Raw genomic sequence first — 21,401 nt, forward strand, 5'->3', positions numbered from 1 at the left:
AAGAAAGGCCCTGCTGGATCAGACCCAGGCCCATCAAGTCCAGCAGCCTGTTTACACAGTGGCCAACCAGGTGCCTCTAGGAAGCCCACAAACAAGACGACTGCAGCAGCACCATCCTGCCTGTGTTCCACGGCACCCAACAGAATAGGCCTGCTCCTCTGATCCTGGAGAGAATAGGTATGTATTATGACTAGTATTTATTTTGACTAGCCGTGGATACCCCTCTTCTCCATGAACACGTCCACTCCAAGTTGGCAGCCACCACCACATCCTGGGGCAGAGAGTTCCACAATTTTACTATGCATTGTGTGAAGAAACTGAGTGTCCTCCTGCATCCTTCTGAAACGGAGTGGAGACTCTGGCCCTTGATGTTGTCCCATCAAGGATGGCGGCACCTTAGCTTCTGAAGAGTCAAAACTAGCATCTGATGTCACACCCAGGATTCGTCCTCATCTGCAAGCCCTGTTTTCCCCTTTGGTGTGACTATTTTCTTCCCAGAATGCCTGCCGTTTGGGCTGTGCTGAGGGACCTCTTCTACACACCCTCCATCCGGTGCGGTGTTTTGCCTCGTGTAAGTGAGACAGTTCTGGGTTGGGCGTTCAGAGCTGGGGGTCTTTGCCTGGGCTTTGGCACTGGATGCTCTTTGGGAGTGCCTGTACACCACTGGTTTGGGGATCTTCGAAGGCCTCTTCCCGGGCCTGCTGTCCCTGCGTGGTCGGATCTTGGTACGTAACTTGAGCTTGTAAATAGACGGCACTCGCTCTGGTTTCCTCAGAGACCTTCTCGGTCTATTCTGAGGCAGTTTTGCGTTCTCTGGTGAGCTTGCTAGAGAACTAGCGGCTTTGTGAGATATCACCTCAGGCTCAAAGGCATCACCATTTTTGTTGACTTCCACATGTCTTTCACAGGGGTGGTGAGATGGTTCATTGGCTTCTGATTCAATAGCCCCACACTTCTTCTCATGAACGGTGACGTCCTCCAGAACCATCTCAGCAGCCTGGTCTCCGTTAACCAGCGAGGGCCTTAACTGAGGCGAATTTCTCTCAGCCTCCACAGGCTCCCTACGTAATGTCCTGGAGAGCTCTTGGATGACGCTGTCATAATGAAGTCCCGCTGGCGGCCATCTTGCATCGCAGCCTGGCACATAGACTCCACTCCGAGGCACGGCTTCACCATAGCCCAAGGCCTTCTTGGCACTTGGCAAACAGGATAGGGTGCGCGTGGACAACCTCGGGCCATTGCAACCAACGGCCAGGGTCTCCTTCCCCAGACCACAATATGTCCTAAAATCTCTCATTTGGTTCTCTTTGTGATGGGGATTGCCATCAGAACCTACCTCCAGCGCCTTGATATTGGACAAAATCTCCTCCTCTAGACTCTGGTAGAGAGCTTGTTCTTCAGCCAAGTCAATGGGTAACGGGGTGTAGACTCGTTCCTTCTCCTCAGGATATCCATGACCCCCTTTGCTGTCTTCACAAGGACCTTTGGGGGCTTCCTCCTCCCTCAACGATGCTAGAGTATCCTTTATTCTTTGTCTACCAGGAGAGAACTTCAGATTGCCCATCTTGCCCCATCCCAATTCAAGACTGACCACATCTCTTGTGGCTGGTTCCCTTTGCAAGAGGTCTCTAGGCATGGCGTTATCCCTGTTTCCGAAGCAGACCTCCCTTTGGTAGCTCTTACTAGGAATCGGGGACCTACAGTAAGTCGGTCTGGCTTTCTCTGCGGTCTTCATGCTGCTGTCCTCTTTGGGAACCCGGTGTGCTTGTTTTGCTGGGGAGGGTGGTCGCTTGGTTAGGGGGGGCTTCCTCCACTCTTGTGACCCCATCACTCCTTCTCCCAGCCCCTTCGAGCTTTCTGCTTGGGTCTTGGAAGCCAGTTGGGTGGGGGGCTGCAATTGCTTGGACGGGCTGGAAGGACGGAGCTGCGGGGCCCCGCCCTTTGCTTCCTGATGGACACTTCCCGGCAAATGAGACGATCGGTCCCTCGGCATAGCTGTAACAGATGGCGGCAACTGTTCGACTTTCTCCTTCTGCAGAGCCGCCGTTTGGATTCTCTTGGTCTCTCTTCCTCGCAGTGGTTCTGGAAGGGCTTTTGAAGGATGTGAGGTTGCGCTTCCGTTCTGCCGGCAGGAGAACTGATCTTGCCATGTCTCTCTTCCACTCTGAGCATGCTGGTTGGATGCCGGCTTCTCTGCAGGGGCCAGCAGCCTTGAAGAAGGAGTGGCAGACCGTTCTCTCACCCTGCAAGAGAAAAAAAATATCAAAAATATGAAGGTGGGAAACATGACATAAATAGACAACTTATTAAATTGCCTTCTACAGAGTCAAATTATTGCCCTGTTTAGCCCACAAACAACCGGCAGTGGCCTGTTTCTTGGGTTTTTCCCAGCTTGAAAATAGTCTAGAAAAAAGGATGATGCTTGTAGGTCATAGAATCATAGAATCATAGAGTTGGAAGGGACCACCAGAGTCATCTAGTCTAACCCCCTGCAAAATGCAGGACATTCCGAACTACCTCCCCCCCCCAGCACACCCCCAGTGACCTATACTTCATGCCCAGAATATGGCCAAGGTGCCCTCCCTCTCATGATCTACCTAAGGTCATAGAATCAGAATTGCTGACAGATGGTCTTGGATTTATATGTGGTAGGTCTTGGATTTATATCTGGTAAAATTCAGCACGGTAAAGTCCATTTTTCTATTTTGGCCTGTCTTTGCCAGTTTTTAGAAGGTTTCCCCCCCCCCCCCCACCTGGACATGCTGTGCAAATTTTCTTCTACATTAAATCCTTTAAAATGTCTCATTATCGTTCTGCGCCTGGACTTTCACAATAATATTCCACCTGCCCACATGTACTATTCTAGTCACGCCTACAATATTCGCACCCCAGTTAATATTGGAGCTCACTGTTTTCCTAAGAGGATTGAATGGATGTCACTGGAAGCCTTTCATCTCAAAAATGGTGGTTTTTAGGTGACTTCATCCACCCAGTGAACTGCTTGAATGGAGGCAGCTTATGGATTTTTAAGATTCTAGGTATTGAGTTAGAGTAAGAACAGCCAGCTTAGGGGGCACTCTGCACATCCCCAGGCTTTCCCACAGCCTTCCCTGTAATTTGCCAACCAAAATTTGCAGGTATAATGCTCTTAACCATGGAGGTTCCATTTTATTTTCATGTCCAACATTCGTCATTAGAATATGACTGGATTTGGCTTTCAGCGCAGCCTTAAAGTGGGTCTTCAAGAAATTACCATCTCTCAGTGGGTCTTTTCATATGGAGGTTTCCCCATGGATTGGGTGCTGACCTGCATGATTTTCCCCCCTCTTTGTTTCCTCATGTCCTTTTTTCCGTTTATTTTCCTTCTGTCCTTTCTTCTTCAGTTCTCCGTGCTTTCTCAAATCAGATCAAAGGTGGTTTGAGAAAGCACGGGAAAACGAGGAAAAAGTGGAAGGGCAACAAATGATGAACAAGCACATGAAAAACTGCCGCAGGTCAGTACCCAATCCATAGGAACACCTCCATATGGAAAGACGCTTGGTCTAACTTTCTCCGGAGGTGTTGCAAATTCCTTGTAGGAATACCAATGGCATTCAAGCAACCTGTTCATTCGTGCATGAAACCATCCCATTTTTCTCCACTTCCCCATAGTGCACTCGGTTTGCCCAGAAATTAAGAGTGCGTGAAAAGGGTTTGTGCATGAGGAATCAAAGCAGGAGAAGATTGAGAGGTGATATGATAACCATCTTCAAGTACTTGAAGGGCTGTCATATAGAGGATGGTGCGGAGTTGTTTTCTGTTGCTCCAGAAGGTCGGATCAGAACCAACGGGCTGCAATTAAATCAAAACAGTTTCTGTCTAGACATTAGGAAGGATTTTCTAACAGAGCGGTTCCTCAGTGGAACAGGCTTCCTCGGGAGGTGGTAAGCTCTCCTCCCCTGGAGGTTTTTAAGCAGAGGCTAGATGGCCATCTGTCAGCAATGCTGATTCTATGACCTTAGGCAGATGATGAGAGGGAGGGCATCTTGGCCATCTTCTGGGCATGGAGTATGGGTCACTAGGGGTATGGGGGGGAGGTAGTTTGGAATGTCCTGCATTGTGCAGGGGGTTGGACCAGATGACCCTGGTGGTCCCTTCCAACTCTATGATTCTATGACTGTCACAGATTATCCTCCATCACCTGGCTGATGGAACCCTCCTGGGTTCCGAGTGGTCCCGGGACATCTGGACTCCTGGAGTCTTCTTGATGCTTCCACCGTGGCCTGGGGGCGAAGCTGACAGACCCTTCCGGCCAGTGCCGAGACCGTGGGCCGTGTAGGTCCTCCACTCTACCGGGGGCAGCGGGCTTTGGGATCTGCTCACGATTAAAGCGGGCTGAGGCTTGTTGGGGTTGGCTGTCCTGGGCGTGAGGCGGGCTGTGATTTCATGCTGGACCGGTGTGCCTTGTGTTCGTGGAAGGCTGGTTGACTTCAAGCACTGCTTGTGAGCTGCAGAAATTAATTTGGAGGTCAGTGTTCACGCAGCAAGGGTAGTAGGGTTGCCAGCTACAGGTTGGGAAATGCCTGGAGATTTTGGGGTCGGAGCCTGAAGAGAGTGGGGTTTGGGGAGGGGAGGGACTTCAATGCCATAGAGTCCAATTGCCAAAGCGGTCATTTTCTCCAGGTGAACTGATCTCTATTGGCTGGAGATCAGTTGTAATAGCGGAAGATCTCCAGCCAGTACTTGGAGGTTGGCAACCCTAAGGTATAAGCAGATGATATGAGGGAGGGCATCTTGGCTGTCTTCTGGGGGGTCACTGGGGGTGTGGGGGGGAGATAGTTGTGAATTTCCTACATTGTGCAGGGGCTTGGACTAGATGACCCTGGTTGTCCCTTCCAACTCTATAATTCTATGATTCTATGCTCCCACCCCCAGGCTCGGTGCTTCCAACATCTGCACAAATGGCAGAAAAACCAACTGGTGAAGCTTTTGCTAATGGTGCCAAGACAAACTTTCCCTGTAGATGTTCCTGCCGCTCAGCAGCTGTTCAAGGTGCAGAGTCATAAACCATAGCAGGTAGCGATTCTACCGAGGTGTTACTTTTACCTGCATCATTCCCACCTCCTGCACCACACCTTTATCATAGTTCTTCAGCCTCTCCCACCAGCTGGCCAAGCCACTGCCCCTTTCCCTACCCCAGCTGGGAGTAGGGTTGCCAACCTCTGGGTACTAGCTGGAGATCTCCTGCTATTACAACTGATTGCCAGCCGACAGAGCTCCGTTCACCTGGAGAAAATAGCCACTTTGGCAATTGGACTATGGCATTGAAGTCCCTCCACCCAAAAAATCTCCAGGTATTTCCCAAACGGGAGATGACAGTCCTAGCTCAGACCAGGGTCGCCAGGTCCCTCTTCGTCACTGGCGGGGGATTTTTGTGGCGGAGCGTGAGGAGGCCGGGGTTTGGGGAGGGACTTCAATGCCATAGAGTCCAATGGCCCAAGCGGTCATTTTTCTCCCGGTGAACTGATCGGTATCGGCTGGAGATCAGTTGTAATAGCAGGAGATCTCCAGCTAGTACCTGGAGGTGGGCAACCCTAGCTCAGACCCAGTTGGTAGCAGGACAGGAGGAGATTGGTAGCAGGACAGAGGCAAGCATTTTTGCACCGTTATGACTCCCGGGGTCAGGTTCTGAGCCGAGCTGCCCCTGTGAGGCAGAGTTTGCTCAGCTCGGCTGCTTTCTCAACCCATCCTGTTCGGGTTCTCCAAATACGGAACAGAACTGAGTCCTCCCTACAGACCCTGTTTCTCTCCATCTGCAGAACAGGCCTGCCCTCCGGTGGCCACGGGCGCGCCTTTGCAGAAAGCAGCCTGCCTTATCATCACTTTGCTAGGAAGCAGGGCTCCGACTTGGAGGCCAATATTATCCTTTGCTAATTGCCACCGATCAAACATCTGTCGGAGGCTCTGGGAAAGGGATCGGTTGCAAAGCTAGCAAGCCTCCCCGCTTCTAAACTTACTCTCTTTTCTCAGTCCAGCTCCCCGTCCCCCGGCGCTTTTCGAAGGACCAGATAATTTCTTTCGCAATGCGTGCCGGAAACAATGGGCAAACGCAGTCTACTGCTGGGTGCTTGATCTATTGGACTAAGCCAAGGGGGTCAAACATAAGGCCCGGGGGTCGGATCCGGCCCCTTGAATGCTCTTATTCGGCCCGCGAGCCGGCCGAGGCAGCCACCACCTTCCCACTCTCGATCCGGGCTGGCGAGGCATGGCCTGGCCCGATTGAGTGACATTTATGTCATATCCAGCCCTCATAATAATTGAGCTCAACACCCCAGGTAAGCTGTTAATGCCAGATGTAGGCTTAGTGGAGGAAAAGGGCAGGATCTGTCCCTTAAAGCCATACGCAAAGAAGCAACATAAAGTTTCACAGCAGCTCTCTCTACACTCCCTTCTTTTTGCTAGTTTTCAGATTTCTACAATACAAATCATATTGCACTGTTTATTGGAGGCCCGTCCTGTTAATCGTCTTTGACTTCTATTATGCAATCTGTCCTCAGTGAGAAAAGTGGACTATAAATAATGTTAATAAAACAAATATATAAATACCTATCACCTTTTTATCCTACCCATCATACAGGAAGCTCAACATGATAGGCATGTTATTCCCCTCCTCAGTTTTATTTTCACAACCCTGTGAGGTCAGCTACATCTTTGTTTATTACATCATTAGGGTTGCCAACCTCCAGGTAGTAGCAGAAGATCTCCTGCTATTACAACTGATCTTAAGCCGATAGAGATCAGTTCGCCTGGAGACAATGGCCGCTTTGGCAATTGGACTCTATGGCATTGAAGTCCCTCCCTTCCCCAAACCCCGCCCTCCTGCCGATAGCGAAGAGGGACCTGGCAACCCTATACATCATGGAACTCAGGGCAGCCTACAAAATGTCCCCAGAGGTCTCTTATATTGGCACTGACTACATTCTGCCCTGCTCAGCTTCAGCAAGATGGCAAATAATCCATCACCTTCCAGTCCTACGGTAGGTTAAATTTCTCATAGCCATAACACATTTTTTTTCTGAATTAAAATGGGCTCACGTCCCAGAGGCTGTGTGCAAAAGATCTGTGTGGCCTCTCAGGAATGAACTCCCTGTGCTTCTGCATGAGTGTCTCTAGTTAAATGTGCCTTCTAATTTAAAAAGAGAAGCCAAGAGAAGAGGGTGTCGTATAGATGCTACAGCAGGGGTGGGGAGCGTCAGGCCCGGGGGGGGGGCAGTTTAAGGCCTTTGTGGGTCCTGGCAGATCTCTAGCTCAGAAGGCTCTAAGACTGGTGATCCACCCACTCCTGCAAACAGTAATAGCCTCTATTCAAGGCGGATGTGAGTTTGTTTCGCCGAGAAAAGGAACCTTTTTTCCCCCTTGCAGAAGAGTCATTAGCTATGGAGCTGCTAGGACCGCCCAAGAAACTGTGTTAACCCTTTCCCACCCGGGCCATGGAGAAACGTATTCCCTCTGTACTACAAGAGGGCTGTGGGCAGAAGTGGCAGCGGGGGGTCATCTGGGGCAGCTGCCTGCTTGGGGCTTGGTCGGCTAATTTTAAGTTGGTACTTTTGTATGGCCTGCAAATGATGTTATAAATATCCAAATGGCCCTTGGCGGAAAAAAGGCTCCCCACCCCTGTGCTACAGGCAGCCTCCAAGAAGGATTTATTGTATTTATTTATTTCACTTCTGCCCCTGCCTTTCTCTCATTGGGGACCCAAAGCGGTTTACATCATTCTCCTTTCCTCTATTTTATCTTCACAACAGCCCTGTGAGGTAGGTTAGGCAGTGTGATTTCTACACTATTTCTGCTGTCTCTCTGCTTTGAACATTATAGGATCAGTTACCCCCTGATTCAGATAAGCAGTAGAATTACTTGCCCAGAGCAGAGCCTGCCTGTGGCATCTCTGTATGAATCATCGCTCCCTGAGAGGGAGACACAGAAGAATTACCATCTTCCGTCAGTCGGATTGGAAGATTGCCACGCCAGAGCACAAACCCATGCAGAGACACTATGAGCCACCTCTTGGGGAAATGAGCAGTTTGGGTTAACTCTTTAAGTATCAAATTAAATTATTTCCATTCCACACACTGTGGGTTCTAGAAGTGATCATGGGATTAAATAGGGGAATGGTTCTTTGGCTCGAGAGAGGCAGACGCAGTCTTACTTTACATTAAGAGGTACAAGGAGACATACACAGTGAGGTGCAACGGCAGGGGTCATGCTTGTCCAGGTAATGCTCCAGGGTGTCCCAGCCGCCACCCACACGCACCATCACATGATTCCGCAGGATCTAGAGCAAGCAAAACACACCAGTGTGAAAAAGTACCTTCCCTAGGGTTGCCATACTCCAGGTGGTAGTACAGAATTGTACACAGAAACCAACATGCACAATGAGTATAACAAAATGCACAATGGGTATAACAAAATGCAAAAGTGAATTATATGACAAAGGGCAAAAATATTGCCAACTATATACAAAGACTAAGATATAATATATATGAAAGTCCCCTGTCTGCACTCTCTCTCCAATATTCTTGTTATGTAGGTGCAGTTTAGAGACTTTTTCAACTAGATGTATTCTGGTGTGACCCCCTAATTTTCCTCTTCCTCCCTGATTATGGGGTCACACCAAAATATATCTTATTGAAAAAGTCTCTAAACAGCACCTACATAACAAGAATATTGGGGAGAGAGTGACAGACAGGGGACTTTCATATATATTATATCTTAGTCTTTGTACATAGTTGGCAATATTTTTGCCCTTTGTCATATAATACTCTTTTGCATTTTGTTATACCCATTGTGCATATTGGTTTCTGTGTACAATTCTGTACTACGTTCTGTTACACACAGAAGTGTCATTTTGAATATATCCTCCAGGTGGTGGCTGGAGATCTCCTGCTATTACAACTGATCTGCAGCCGATAGATATCAGTTCACCTGGAGAAAATGCCCCTGGCCATTGGACTCTATGGCATTGAAATCCCTCCCCTCCCCAAACCCCGCCCTCCTCAGGCTCCGCCCAAAAATCTCCTGCCGATGGCAAAGAGGGACCTGGCAACCCTAACCTTCCCCACCCCAGGTAGGGTTGCCAACTCGGGGTTGGGAAATTCCTGGAGATTTGAAGGGTGGAACGTGAGGAGGGAGCTCAGTGGGGTATAAAACGCCGTAGACGCCTCTGTCCAAATCACCCATTTTCTTTAGGGGAGCTGATCTCTGTAATCTGGAAACGGTGCAATAAAGACATACAACAAACAGTGCGATACAACATGACGTTAGGGAACAACGAAATAAAAACAATATGATCCATCCAAGAAAAAAAGTACAAAGGGGGAGAAAAATATCTAATGAAACTTTCATCCTATTTCTTTTATAAAATGAGCACTCTTGAACAATTCCATTTTACTGAACAGTTCCTCTTTACTACCACCTTATTTCCTATCTAAATATACCCTCCTGATTGTGATGTCTTCATAGCACATGGGAATTCCTATATCCCTCTTGTAGAAACCCAAGTGCATTTGAGTGACTGTGAATAGTGAGCTTTCTAAGCATCCCAGGAAGGACAATTTGGAACAACTCCCTGCTTATGCTTGATGTAACTATATTAAGAATACCTTCCTTGGAAGTATTCATAAACACAATCTACCACTTCCGGAAGTTCCAGCCTCCTCCTTCTCCATATGTAGATAACAGATGGCTTTCTAAAAGGATTAGGATCAATTCTTGGAGAATAGTTATTGGACAACATTAGGACTGCCAACCTCTAGGTGGTGGCTGGAGATCTCCCACTATTACAATTGATCTCCAGGCAATAGAGATCAGTTCACCTGGAGAAAATGGCCGCTTTGGAAGGTGGACTCTACTGCATTATACCCCATTGAAGTCCTTTCCCTCCCAAAACCCCACCACCACCAAAATCTCCAGGAATTTCCCAACCAGGACCTGGCCATCCTACACGTCATATCTAAACGGGGCCTCCATGGTCTGAAGCAGTTTACCTCTGTCATCCAAAAAGAAGGTTGTCCGTTTCATCCCTGGCTTGTGAGCTGCCCTCCCTATTTATGTATTTGGGGGTGGGGGGTGGAAAACAAAAATATATCCTGCTTCTTGATCAATTTGACTTCCCTGGCAGCCATCAAAATGGGTCAACATTGGCACTTCAAAACATAACTCCGTGAAAGCATCTATTACAGCAGTTAAAACACGTCAAACAATTTCTGGTTGGGCGTGCTTTACAGCAGCTCTAAACATGTTTCATTCTGGCTGGATTGTATGTATTGTATGTAATTACGGAAAATGTGCTTGCTGAAACGCACGGTGATAATGTTTTGACAGTAACATTTTTGTTGTTTTTTGGTTTGGTTTTGTGGCAAGACTTCCATGGAGTTTGCTCACTATCACTACAAACCTTGCATGTATCAGGTTGCCAGCTCTATTTTGGGAAATACCTGGAGATTTGGGGGGTGGAACCCGAGGAGGGTAGGTTTGAGGAGCAATTTCAATAGGCTATAATGCCACCTTCCAAAGCAGCCCTTTTCTCCAGGTGAACTGATCTCTGTCACCTGGAGATCAGTTGTAATCTGATCTCCAGCCACCACCTGGAAATTCAGCAAACTAGAAACAGCACTTCACGAAGCTAGACACAATGATTATATAGTAGTGGTATTTAATAACATTTCCACCACTGATAGTGTGTAGGCAAAAACATGTGTTGTTAATTATTGCCTTAAAAGTAACGCCGAAAAGAGGACTATGCCTTGTTACAAACAAATAACAACAACGTAGGTAAGTCCATGAAAGGGGGTGCCAACCTCCCTTTCTTCCACAGATATGCTTCTTGAGAGTAGTAATTCAGTAGTACAGTTGTTCTCAACAGAAGCCCGGTGATCTTTCTGTTTCGGCGATTGACACCTTCTTCAGGGACCAACGCTGGCTGTTATTAACAATCTCTGCGTTGGCCAAGAAAGATCACCGGGCTTCTGTTGAGAACAACTGTACTACTGAATTACTACTCTCAAGAAGCATATCTGTGGAGGTTGGCACCCCTTTCATGGACTTACCTATAATGTTGTTATTTGTTTGTAACAAGGCATAGTCCTCTTTTTGGCGATACTTTTAAGGCAATAATTAACAACACATGTTTTTGCCTACACACTATCAGTGGTAGAAATGTTATTAAATACCACTACTATATAATCATTGTGTCTAGCTGTGTGAAGTGCTGTTTCTAGTTTGCTGAGCATCCCACAGCACGCTAACCTTTGTTTAGCACACCACCTGGAAATTGGCAACCCTATGCATGTAGAGAAGTTAGAAGTTCTTGTAGCTAATGTAGGGGGAGCATTGCTGTGAAAATAAAATGAATGTGCACATTTTGTCTGATGCAGCAAGTGCCTCCAAACACTATGACCAGGAATTGTTGTAAATTTTGTTTTTATCTTATGTATGTTGCACTCAAGATCTTTGGTCAGATGAGCTTGAAATAAAAGGAAAGGAACTGTTGGAAGTGAAGGACTGTGTAATGTCTTTTTGTACAGATCTAGGCTTGCCAACTCCTGCCCTCAGCCCCAATCCCCTGCCATAAATAATTTGAGGGATGGGGGGGGGGGGGAATTGAGAGAAAAAGAATCATGCGGCTGATGACGCTCAAGGATGGTGATTCCTAGAGAGTCACCTGGAAGTGACGTAACTCCTGGGTGGAGGGCTGAAGAATGTGACATCATGTCTGGGTGATGGTTTAGGAATCCCTACAATCTATCTGATCTTTACCATAGAGCTAAGGAAGATTCCTTAGAGTGTCATGGAGGATGTGATGTCACCTCCCCAGAAACGCCCCCCTCCCCAGGCACTGCCCGCCCCCCCAAATTTCCCAGCATTTTTCGACAGAGCAGGGCTGGCAACCCAGTACTCGGGGGTGGGGCAGTCGATTTGAACTGGAGTCCCCCAGATCCGAGTCTGGCATTCTAACCACTACACCGTGATGGCTCTCTACACCATTCTGGAGAAGGCAGCGGAGTACAACACTTTTACCAATGCTGGAAGGGTCCCAAAAAAAGTGGAAAACATTGTTTTCCTCCAGCTTCCACTCCCACCTGAAAGTAGTAGATGAACCCACCCAGAGGCCTGAGGAACATCACAGGAGCCTCTGGAACAGTTGCCCCTTCCAGTTCGGGATGGTGAAGCAAGCATCTCTGAACCGCAGTGGGGCCTTTGCCTGCCTGTGGGCCACAGCAAATGCCCTGCCACGCGGACCCTCGATACCATCTCCCCAGCCAACACAGTACCAGCACTCTAATGCAGGGGTGTCAAACATAAGGCCCACGGGCCGGATCCAACCCCTTGAGAGCTCTTATCCGGCCCGCAAGCCAGCCGAGGCAGCCACGCACACCCCCACTCTCAATCTGGGCTGGCAAGGCATGGCCCGACCAAGTGACATGTATGTCTTATCCAGCCCTCGTAATAACTGAGTTCAACACGCCTGCTCTAATGCTTTCTAGATCCTTTATTTCTAGCTGGATCTTTCTGCTGGAGCAGGCAATATAGGCCTGGGTCAAGCCACCCTGCATGGCCCCTGACTGTGATGCTAAAAGTTAGACAGCCACCCAGCGCCGGATTTAGGTTTGATGAGGCCCTAAGCTATTGAAGGTAATGGGGCCTTTTATACGTCCAGATAACAGGTACAACAGCTTGACCTACATTCAACGGTGCTACACTGCAGTCTGCAGCTGCATGCTACATGTGGCCATGCAACCAGTCCATGCAGAATGTAGGCACCCTATATATAGAAATGAGCAAACCAGTGATATTTTAGGGAGCAGGCTAGCAGGCGGGGCCCATTACTTACATCATAGGAGCCTACACAACACAAAGCACTGTTGCTGTATGTAGGTTTTATTTTGTTTTTTATCTTATATTTTGGAAATGTACATCCAGTTTTTTTTTCCTTTAAATTTTTTAGGGGCCTCCAAGAGAGTGGGGCCCTAAGCTATAGCTTGTTTAGCTTATACGTAAATCCGGCACTGCAGCCACCAAACGCCTGCCAGGTCAGAGGCTCACTGAGAAATCCCCCTGTAAGTTCAGTGGTGGTCCTCTCCTGATTTTCCATCTTCCACCCAAGCGCTCCATCAGCACAAAAAGGTACCTTTCAGCCAGACTCACCCTGACAAAAATGAGAGTGTTGGAGTCGCCCACGCGATACTTCCCCTCGGACACTTTGATCATGGAGAACTGGACCGGACACGTACAGCGGCTGACCAGGTGCTGCACCTTTGCAGAGAGTAGAAAAATTAAGATCGGCCCGAGATGGAGGAAAGAGCAGCAACAGGCTGCTGCAGGAAGCACGGGGGAAAGAGAGGGTTTCTCGAGGTGCCAACAGTATATGGCTTCAGCAAGGTCAGGTGACAGGGTTGCCAACCTCCAGGTACTAGCTGGAGATCTCCTGCTATTACAACTGATCTCCAGCTGATAGAGATCAGTTCCCCTGAAGAAAATGCCTGCTTTGGCAAATGGCATTTAAGTCTCTCGCTTCCCCAAACCCAGCCCTCCTCTGGCTCCATCCCAAAAACCTCCTGCCAGTGGTTGAAGGATTTCGGTGAGAAGACAGAAGCACATTATCCTGTTCTTCTGTTCTTCCTTGCAAATGCACCCCTCCCCCAAAATGCACGATGTAAATATTTTAAATAAATAAATATGGGATGGCCAGTATCTCTGGGTTTGCCATGGTATTCACAGTTCTGCCCAGACATATGTCACCAAGCATCCAGGCCTTCTTTACCATCTGGTCTAGGTTCTTGAAGTTGCAGAGCTTCCTTTGGGGCCTGGGGAGTGGCGTTTCCTCAGGGGGCAAGTTCAGGTCCTCGCGAATCTCCTCCTCGATCTCCTCCTCCATTTGGATCAGGACGGGGGCGCTCATGCCAAAACGGGAGGCCCGCCGGGCCACTTCCAAGAGGCACAGGACAAAGTTTTTCTCGTTCTTACGCAGGACGAGGTCCTCTGTCTCAAACATCAGGACTTCTGAAACAAACCAAGACGGTCTGGGAGGGACTCACAGGGAAGGTCGGGTTTGGTGGGAAAAGTCATTTGCCAAGGGGAAAAAATCAAATCCTACTCATTTCAGGATTGCAACCCCAGGAGAAAGAAAATATTGGTCAATGTAAAAATGGAGGGATCTCCCATGTGTCCCCTCCAGTTTCAATGTCTTTCTTCTGTGGGAGAGAGAGGTCTAAGAGGGAGACGCCAAGAAAGGGATTAGAAATAAGATTGTTTGGGGTTGGTCTTCTCCATGCGTAGGGTTGCCAACCTCCAGGTATTAGCCAATCAACCCAATCAACCGTTGTTGGCATATGTCCAGAAACGTAACATTAGCAGTACACAAAATTCTCTGTCCATTCGTTTTCAGTTTAAATACAGTTTAAACTCTGGTCCTAGTTTTGACAACTTCCATCGGAAATTCCGCCACCTTTAAAGTGACTTCAGGAATGGTTCGATAAAAACCCTCATACTGAGGATTCTTGGCTAGATTTCATTTTATCAATCAAGGCTAGAATTATTTTCTTACTGGGGCCGTCGTGCAGATGACAATTTATGATTGTATGCCGTAGCGTGTCATATTGACTCAAGCCACATACACACCGTCTATTCTCGAAGGGAATATTTTTAAATCTACCATTTAGTACCTCCGAAGGGCATTAAGCCTGGTGAGCATAAATGCCGTCCGTTGAAGGGGTTCTTCAAATGTATCAAAGTACGGCTGTAATTTGACATATTTAACTTGTAAATCTAACTTAAGAGGGCAGCATGTTGGTGGAGTAAGTAGACATATTTTTTGTTCTTGGTCACCTCCAGGTACTAGCTGGAGATCCCCCGCTATTACATCTGATCTCCAGGTGACAGAAATCAGTTCCCCTGGAGAAAAGGGCCGCTTTGGCAATTGGACTCTATGGCATTGAAGTCCCTCCCCTCCCCAAACCCCGCCCTCCTCAGGCTCCACCCCAAAAACCTCCCGCCAGTGGCAAAGAGGAACCTGGCAACCCTTACCATGTGCCAATTCCAAAGGAGGCAAGACTGGTAGACATTTGGGTGAAGACCTTCTCCATAGCGGCCCCCCAGGATCTAGAATATACTCCCACAGAATACCAGCGAGGGCCTTCTGGCAATATTAAAAATTATCTTCCCGAGGGCCTTTGTGAAGGTCTACATTATCTTCCAGTTTTAGTTTGTTTGTGCCTAGTTTTATTTGGGGTTTGGGGGTCTTTTGTTTTTTTGTTGGGTAGGTGACACATTCAGATAAAATCAGTGAGTTGGTGGCTGGGATGTAGGGTTGCCGACTCCTGGTTGGAAAATTCCTGGAGATTTGGGGAGCGGAGTCTGGAGGTGGGGTTTGGGGAGAGGAAGGACCTCAGCTGGGTCTAATACCATAGAGTCCACCCTCCAAAGCAGCCATTTCAAGATCGGGGGTGCTGATCTTGGCTGTTTGGAGTTGTAATTCTGGGAGACCTCCAGTGCCTACCTGGAGGTTGGCAACCCTACAGTGGGATGACTGGTTGCGTGAATCCACTCTCAATTATCTCAAAACAAGGAAATCAAAACATCCAAAGAGGAGAAAGTCCTTTTTTGGTTGCTGAAATTTGAAAGGAAGAAAGGTAAGTGACAGGGATGGATTAGACACGAGAGCAAAATGGGGTTTTGATCCCTAGCGCCATACCTTTAATATCCATTTCCTTCCGACACCACTGAATGAAGTTGGACACATTATCCCGGGCTTGGAATGTCCCCGGCTGCGCCGACTCATTGCAGGTTACCCCGCACGTGGGCAGCTGGAGTTTGTGCGCCAAGCTCGGGTACTCCCGGCCGAAATCGAGAGCCACCTGGGTGATGTTGTTGGCGTGGTGGCCGAGCACGGTGCCCGTCTCCAGGATCTCCAAGAAGGAGCCCACGTCGACTTCCAAATCGTAGAGTTCTTTCAGCCACTCGGCCAGGTCCTCCTTCATGGCGTACAAGTACTGCTCGCTCGACTTGTAAGGGCGGATGCTCTTCATGGTGGCTTCCTGGATTCCTGACATCTTGCTGGAAGGGAGTCCTCGGCGGAGGGGAGGGAATTAATTTACTCCTGACTCAGGTATAACTGCAACCCGGCTTAACTGTTTAGAGGATTGCCGCTTGGTCCTTGGAATCTGACCCATCTCTTGAGTACCTCCCAGCTGTTTCTGATGCCTTCACATCAGGATTATTTTTGTGAAGAAGACTTGCTCTTTTCGATAGCGCCCCACCTTCCCCATCCACTGTCACGCAACCTGGGGGGAAATTGAACCCCCAGATGGTATGATCATCAGCATGGTGTGGTGGTTAAGAGCAGTGGTTTGGAGCGGTGGACTCTGATCTGAAGAACCGGGTTTGATTCCCCACTCCTCCACACGAGCGGCAAAGGCTAATCTGGTGAACTGGATTTGTTTCCCTGCTCCTACACACATGAAGCCAGCTGTGTGACCTTGGCCTAGTCACAGTTCTCTTTGACCTCTCTCAGCCTCACCTACCTCACAGGGTGTCTGCTGTGGGGAGGAGAAGGGAAGGTGATTGTAAGCTGGTTTGACTCTTCCTTAAGTGGTAGAGAAAGTCGGCATGTAAAAACCAACTCTTCTTCCTCTACCTTCTAGCAAAATACTAGAGAGGCCAGAGCGTTTCCCCAAGAACATCTTCGTCTTATGATCTCCCTTATCCTCACCTTTCATTCTTCCCCATCAACGACTTGACCCAACCTGTTGCTCAGAGATCTTCATCTACAGGAGTTTTCGCCAAATGCTTCTTTCATCCGCTATCGCTTCAACAAACAGATCTTGTAAGCCTTCAATCAGGAACTGAAGACGTCCTCCCATTGCAGTCCACCTTAGGGAATGTCTGGAATTTCTGCTGCAAAAGACAGGGGGGGGGGGGGGGAAACGAGGGAATCTCCAGGCAGGGACCCACGGCAGGTTTGTTGTGCTTCCTCGTCCAGGTTCTGTCCGCTTCTCCTTGGTGACAGGCACTCTCTACAAAACACTCCCATTAACCCTGCTAGATCGGATGTCACTTTCCCTCAGCAGCAGTGGGCAGCGACTTTCCACACTGCCGATTAGCTTGATTGAAAAGGGTATCCCTCGAATATCAAGCAGCTGAACGCTTTCTGCAATTTGGAAACACTGAAGGAGGGACGCATCGCTTGGCCTGAGGCCCTTTTGACAATAGGTCAGAAGACATAACCTTTACCATTAGGCTTGCCAACCTCCAGGTAGTGGAAGGAAAAAAGGCACCACTGTACTGATATCAAAGGATAAGGAACTTAGTGCAGGAGCGAAACATACAACAATGTGATTGCTACACTTTTAGTCTTACCCTCGGTGGGATGCTGTTAATTACCCCATTGGGGAAATGAAGCAAACTTGGCTGGTGAATGCTTTACCCATTATGGGAATTTATTTGTACAAATGACTCTGCAGAGATTCTTGAAGGACATGAAGAGTTGCCCTTTGGAACTTGAAACAATCGTCTCCTCATTGTCAAGTCTCTGGTTGGATTCCTCACGTTTTGGAGGCTTATTTTCTATCAAGAAAGAAAAGTTTTTGAGAAAAGTAATTCCATACATTTGGACTCTGTATTTGATTATTTTGTATATAGCCACTTGTTTGTTTGTTTTTATTGTTGGTGTAATGTATGTATAGACACCTTGTAAGTTGTGATAATTATTGTAGCATAAAAATTTGTACTTTTGCACATTGTTGTGTTTCGCTCCTGTACTAACCTCCAGGTAGTGGCTGGAGATCTCCTGCTGTTACAACTGATCTCCAGGTGATAGAGATCAGTTCCCCTGGAGAAAATGGCCACTTTGGCCACTGGACTCTACAGCATTGAAGTCCCTCCCATCCCCAAACCCCGCCCTTCCCAGTCTCCACCCCCGAAATCTCCAGGTATTTCCCAACCCGGAGCTGGCAGCCCTGTTTACTGTCGGTAGGATGGTAGGAAGAACCCTGCTGGATCAGACCAAGGGTCCAGGTCTTCTAGCATCCTGTGGCTGACCAGATGCCTCCTGGAGGCCATGAATCAGTGTGTAACCTTCCCTGTCTCCAGCAAATGAGGTATACTGCCTCTGTCCAATGAAGTTCTATTCCCAGGGGCAGACTGGCCTTGAAACATAGCAAGAAAGTTCCTGGTGGACCACTGCTTTACAGGGCCACTGTCAGCCAGAAGAAGGCCAGAATCAAGTAGACCCTATGGGGCTTCAACTGCCCCTGGGGCTCCTCCGCTTAGCTTGCTCCTAGAATGTTGTAACAGAGGTTGCCAACCTCCAGGTGGTGGCTGAAGATCTCCTGCTGTTACAAGTGATCTCCAGGCAACAGAGATCAGTTCCCCTGGAGAAAACGGCCACTTGGCAATTGGACTCTACGGCATTGAAGTCCCTCCCCTCTCCAAACCCCGCCCTCCTCAGGCTCTGCCCCAGAACCACCAGGTATTTCCCAACCCGGAGCTGGCAACCCTAAAATCGCAAGATGTCATAGTTCCTCTGTACACGGCATTGGTCAGGCCACACCTGGAGTATTGTGTGCGGTTCTGGAGCCCTCACTTCAAAAAGGATGTGGACAGAATCGAGAGGGTGCAGAGGAGAGCGACGAGGACGATCAGGGGCCTGGAGACTAAGCCCTATGAGGAAAGACTGAGGGAGTTGGGAATGTTCAGCCTGGAGAAGAGGAGGTTGGGGGGGGGGACATATCGCTCTCTTTAAGTATTTGAAGGGCTGTCACTTAGAGGAGGGGCAGGGAGCTGTTCCTGTTGGCAGCAGAGGATGGGACTTGCAATAATGGGTTTAAATTGCAGGCGGAAAGGAACTGGCTGGATACTAGTGTAGTGCCTAAAAAAACGTTACCCCAGGTATATCTGATCAAGGATAACGCACTGGAGATCAGGAAGTACTTTTGCAGCTTGCTCTATTTAATGGTACCAAGTTTAAACATACAAGCCGGGATCAAAATCTCTCCAGCCGAAACACAAAGAGTCAGACTGCAGAAAGAATCACATTGCTGTTCAGTATTCTTCCACCTTTATACATTTTCTCAATAACGATACATTTCTTCTTTTCTCATGGTTTCATTTTTAACCAAGCAAACAAACAGTTCTGCAATAAGCCAGTTCTTTTACTGAAACATGAAGGTTCCTGTGCCTAGATAATGAGATAGCAGAGCAGAGAAAACCGGCAGTGCTTTCGGGATGTTGCACATTGAGGAATGTTAGTGTATGTGCTTTATGTAAACTAAGGGCGAAAACGCATGGTTGCTTTATCCTCCTTTAATCCCTGTTTTAGCCAGGACCGAACGCACATTAAGTGAAACGCATGTGTTCGATCCTGGCTGAAACAGGGATTAAAGGAGGATAAAGCGACAGTGCATTTTCGCCCTAAGTGAATTGAAAGCAAGAGAAGACAGGGGTTGGGTTCTTGACACGCATTTATCTACATGGGTGTCATGTCGAAAAGGAGGAAACCTGCACCTGTTTATGTACACAGGGGCAGTTAATAGTGTCACAGGTAAAATACCTTTATTTGGGGCACTTCACTAGGAATACATTTTACAGTAAGAGTTGTTCGACAGTGGATTCAGCTACCTAGGGAGGTGGTGAGCTCCCCCTCACTGGCAGTCTTGAAGCAGAGGCTGGACAAGCGCTTGTCAGGGATGCTCTAGGCTGATCCTGCGTTAAGCAGGGGGTTGGACTAGATGGCCAGCATGGCCCCTTCCAACTCTATATGATTCTATGAACTTCCCACTCCGCCTTTGTCCATTCTGAAACCTGATGGCTCATACGGATGTAAGGCGAGCCCTGCTGGATCAGAGCAAAGGTCCATCCGGTCCTGATCCCGTTTATCACACGGACGAGCTCGGTTCTCTCAGGAAGCCCGGAAGCAGTTGGCTGGCTCAACCTTTGACCCCCCACGGCCTCTGTGAAACTTACCTGGAGAATCCATCTGATGTCACTATGGCTTGCGTCAGTTACCCAGCTGAAGCGGGGCATTCTGGGAGATCGACAGGTGAGTCCCAGGCAAGGAGTAACTCACTCCCAGTTGCGTCTTACAACAGAAAGGCTCTGGGCTCCTACTTACAGTTGGGTCTTGGTTTGGCTGAGTTTTCGCTGGACTTCTGGGTCACGGTGGGAAGGAGTCCATCTTAATCGCCCTAACAGAGAGCTCAGGAAAAATGCTTATTTCTATTTATTCATCCCCACTTTTGTTTCCATCAGGGAGCCAAAGCAGCTTACAATGTTGTTCTCTAACTCCTCCATTTTATCGTTACCACCGTCATGCTAGGACATAGGTAATGCTGAGAGAGAATTCCTGGCCCAAAGTCACCCAGCAAACTTCCATGATAAAGCTGCCAATCTCCAGGTGGTGGCTGTAGATCTCCTGCTAATACAACCGATTTCCAGGCAACAGGGATCCGTTCCCTCGGAGAAAATGGCTGCTTTGGAAATTGGACTCTATGGCATTGAAGTCCCTCCCCTCTCCAGATGCTCCCCTCCTCAGGCTCCACCTCCAAACTCTCCAGGTATTTCCCAACCCGGAGCTGGCAACCTTATCCATGGCAGAAAGGGGATTCGAACCTGGGACTCATAAATCCTCATCTGACACTTCACCCACTACACTATGCTGGCTCTCAATTATTTCGAATTCCTGCAATGTTAGACTCAAATTTTGAGGAAGCGGCATCGAGGTTTCAGTTTCCACAGACTAGGCAGCCACCAGGCACCTAGGATTGCTCATGGCCTGCCCTAGAGCCCCATTGCTTGAATCAACTTTGTTGTCTATAAAGGTGGCAAAAATCTCACACACATCTGATGTCAAAGGCAGTCTTTTTGCTCAACTAAAATTGGAAGCGTACTTCATTGCCGCCGCTTTTAGGGTGTGTCAGTAAAGATTTATACTGGCCGAAGAATCCAACCTCCTACAACTTGTCTGAATTGCTGGCTTGGGGTATCTCCAGATGAAAAATCTGACCACAGCAGTGACTCATGCAGAGATGCAATGGGTATTCTCCCACAAGTGATTCATTGCGTTAGGATCCATTGAGTTTGGTCTGTGCAGATGTATAGGGAATTCTTGATGGCTCATAGTTCTGGGATGTGGCAGGGTTGAACACATGAAGCTGCCTTATACCGAATCAGACCCTTGGTCCCCCCAAGTCAGTATGTCTACTCAGGCCGGCAGCAACTCTCCAGGGTCTCAGGCAGAGGTCTTTCACATCACATACTTGCCTAGTCTCTTTAACTGGAGATGCTGGGGATTGAACCTGGGACCTTCTGCATGCCAAGCAGATGCTCTGCCACTGATCCACAGCCCCTACAAAAGCAGTAAATCATGCAGA

The 21,401-nt window shown here is 48.3% G+C and overlaps 1 protein-coding gene across 1 annotated transcript; it reads right to left on the bottom strand.

The window, feature by feature from the left end:
- Positions 1-430: 430 nt before the first annotated feature.
- On the bottom strand, positions 431-16,085 carry GAS2L2 (growth arrest specific 2 like 2). Its single transcript, XM_056864984.1, has 6 exons — positions 15,728-16,085; positions 13,799-14,037; positions 13,183-13,290; positions 8,215-8,311; positions 4,181-4,487; positions 431-2,243 (listed from the first exon to the last, which is right to left on the bottom strand). Exons 1-6 carry the CDS (start codon positions 16,083-16,085, stop codon positions 431-433), a joined length of 2,922 nt encoding a protein of 973 aa, XP_056720962.1.
- Positions 16,086-21,401: the final 5,316 nt, after the last annotated feature.

This window comes from Euleptes europaea, chromosome 19, assembly GCF_029931775.1.
Source record: "Euleptes europaea isolate rEulEur1 chromosome 19, rEulEur1.hap1, whole genome shotgun sequence".
In the NCBI taxonomy this organism is placed as follows: domain Eukaryota; kingdom Metazoa; phylum Chordata; class Lepidosauria; order Squamata; family Sphaerodactylidae; genus Euleptes; species Euleptes europaea.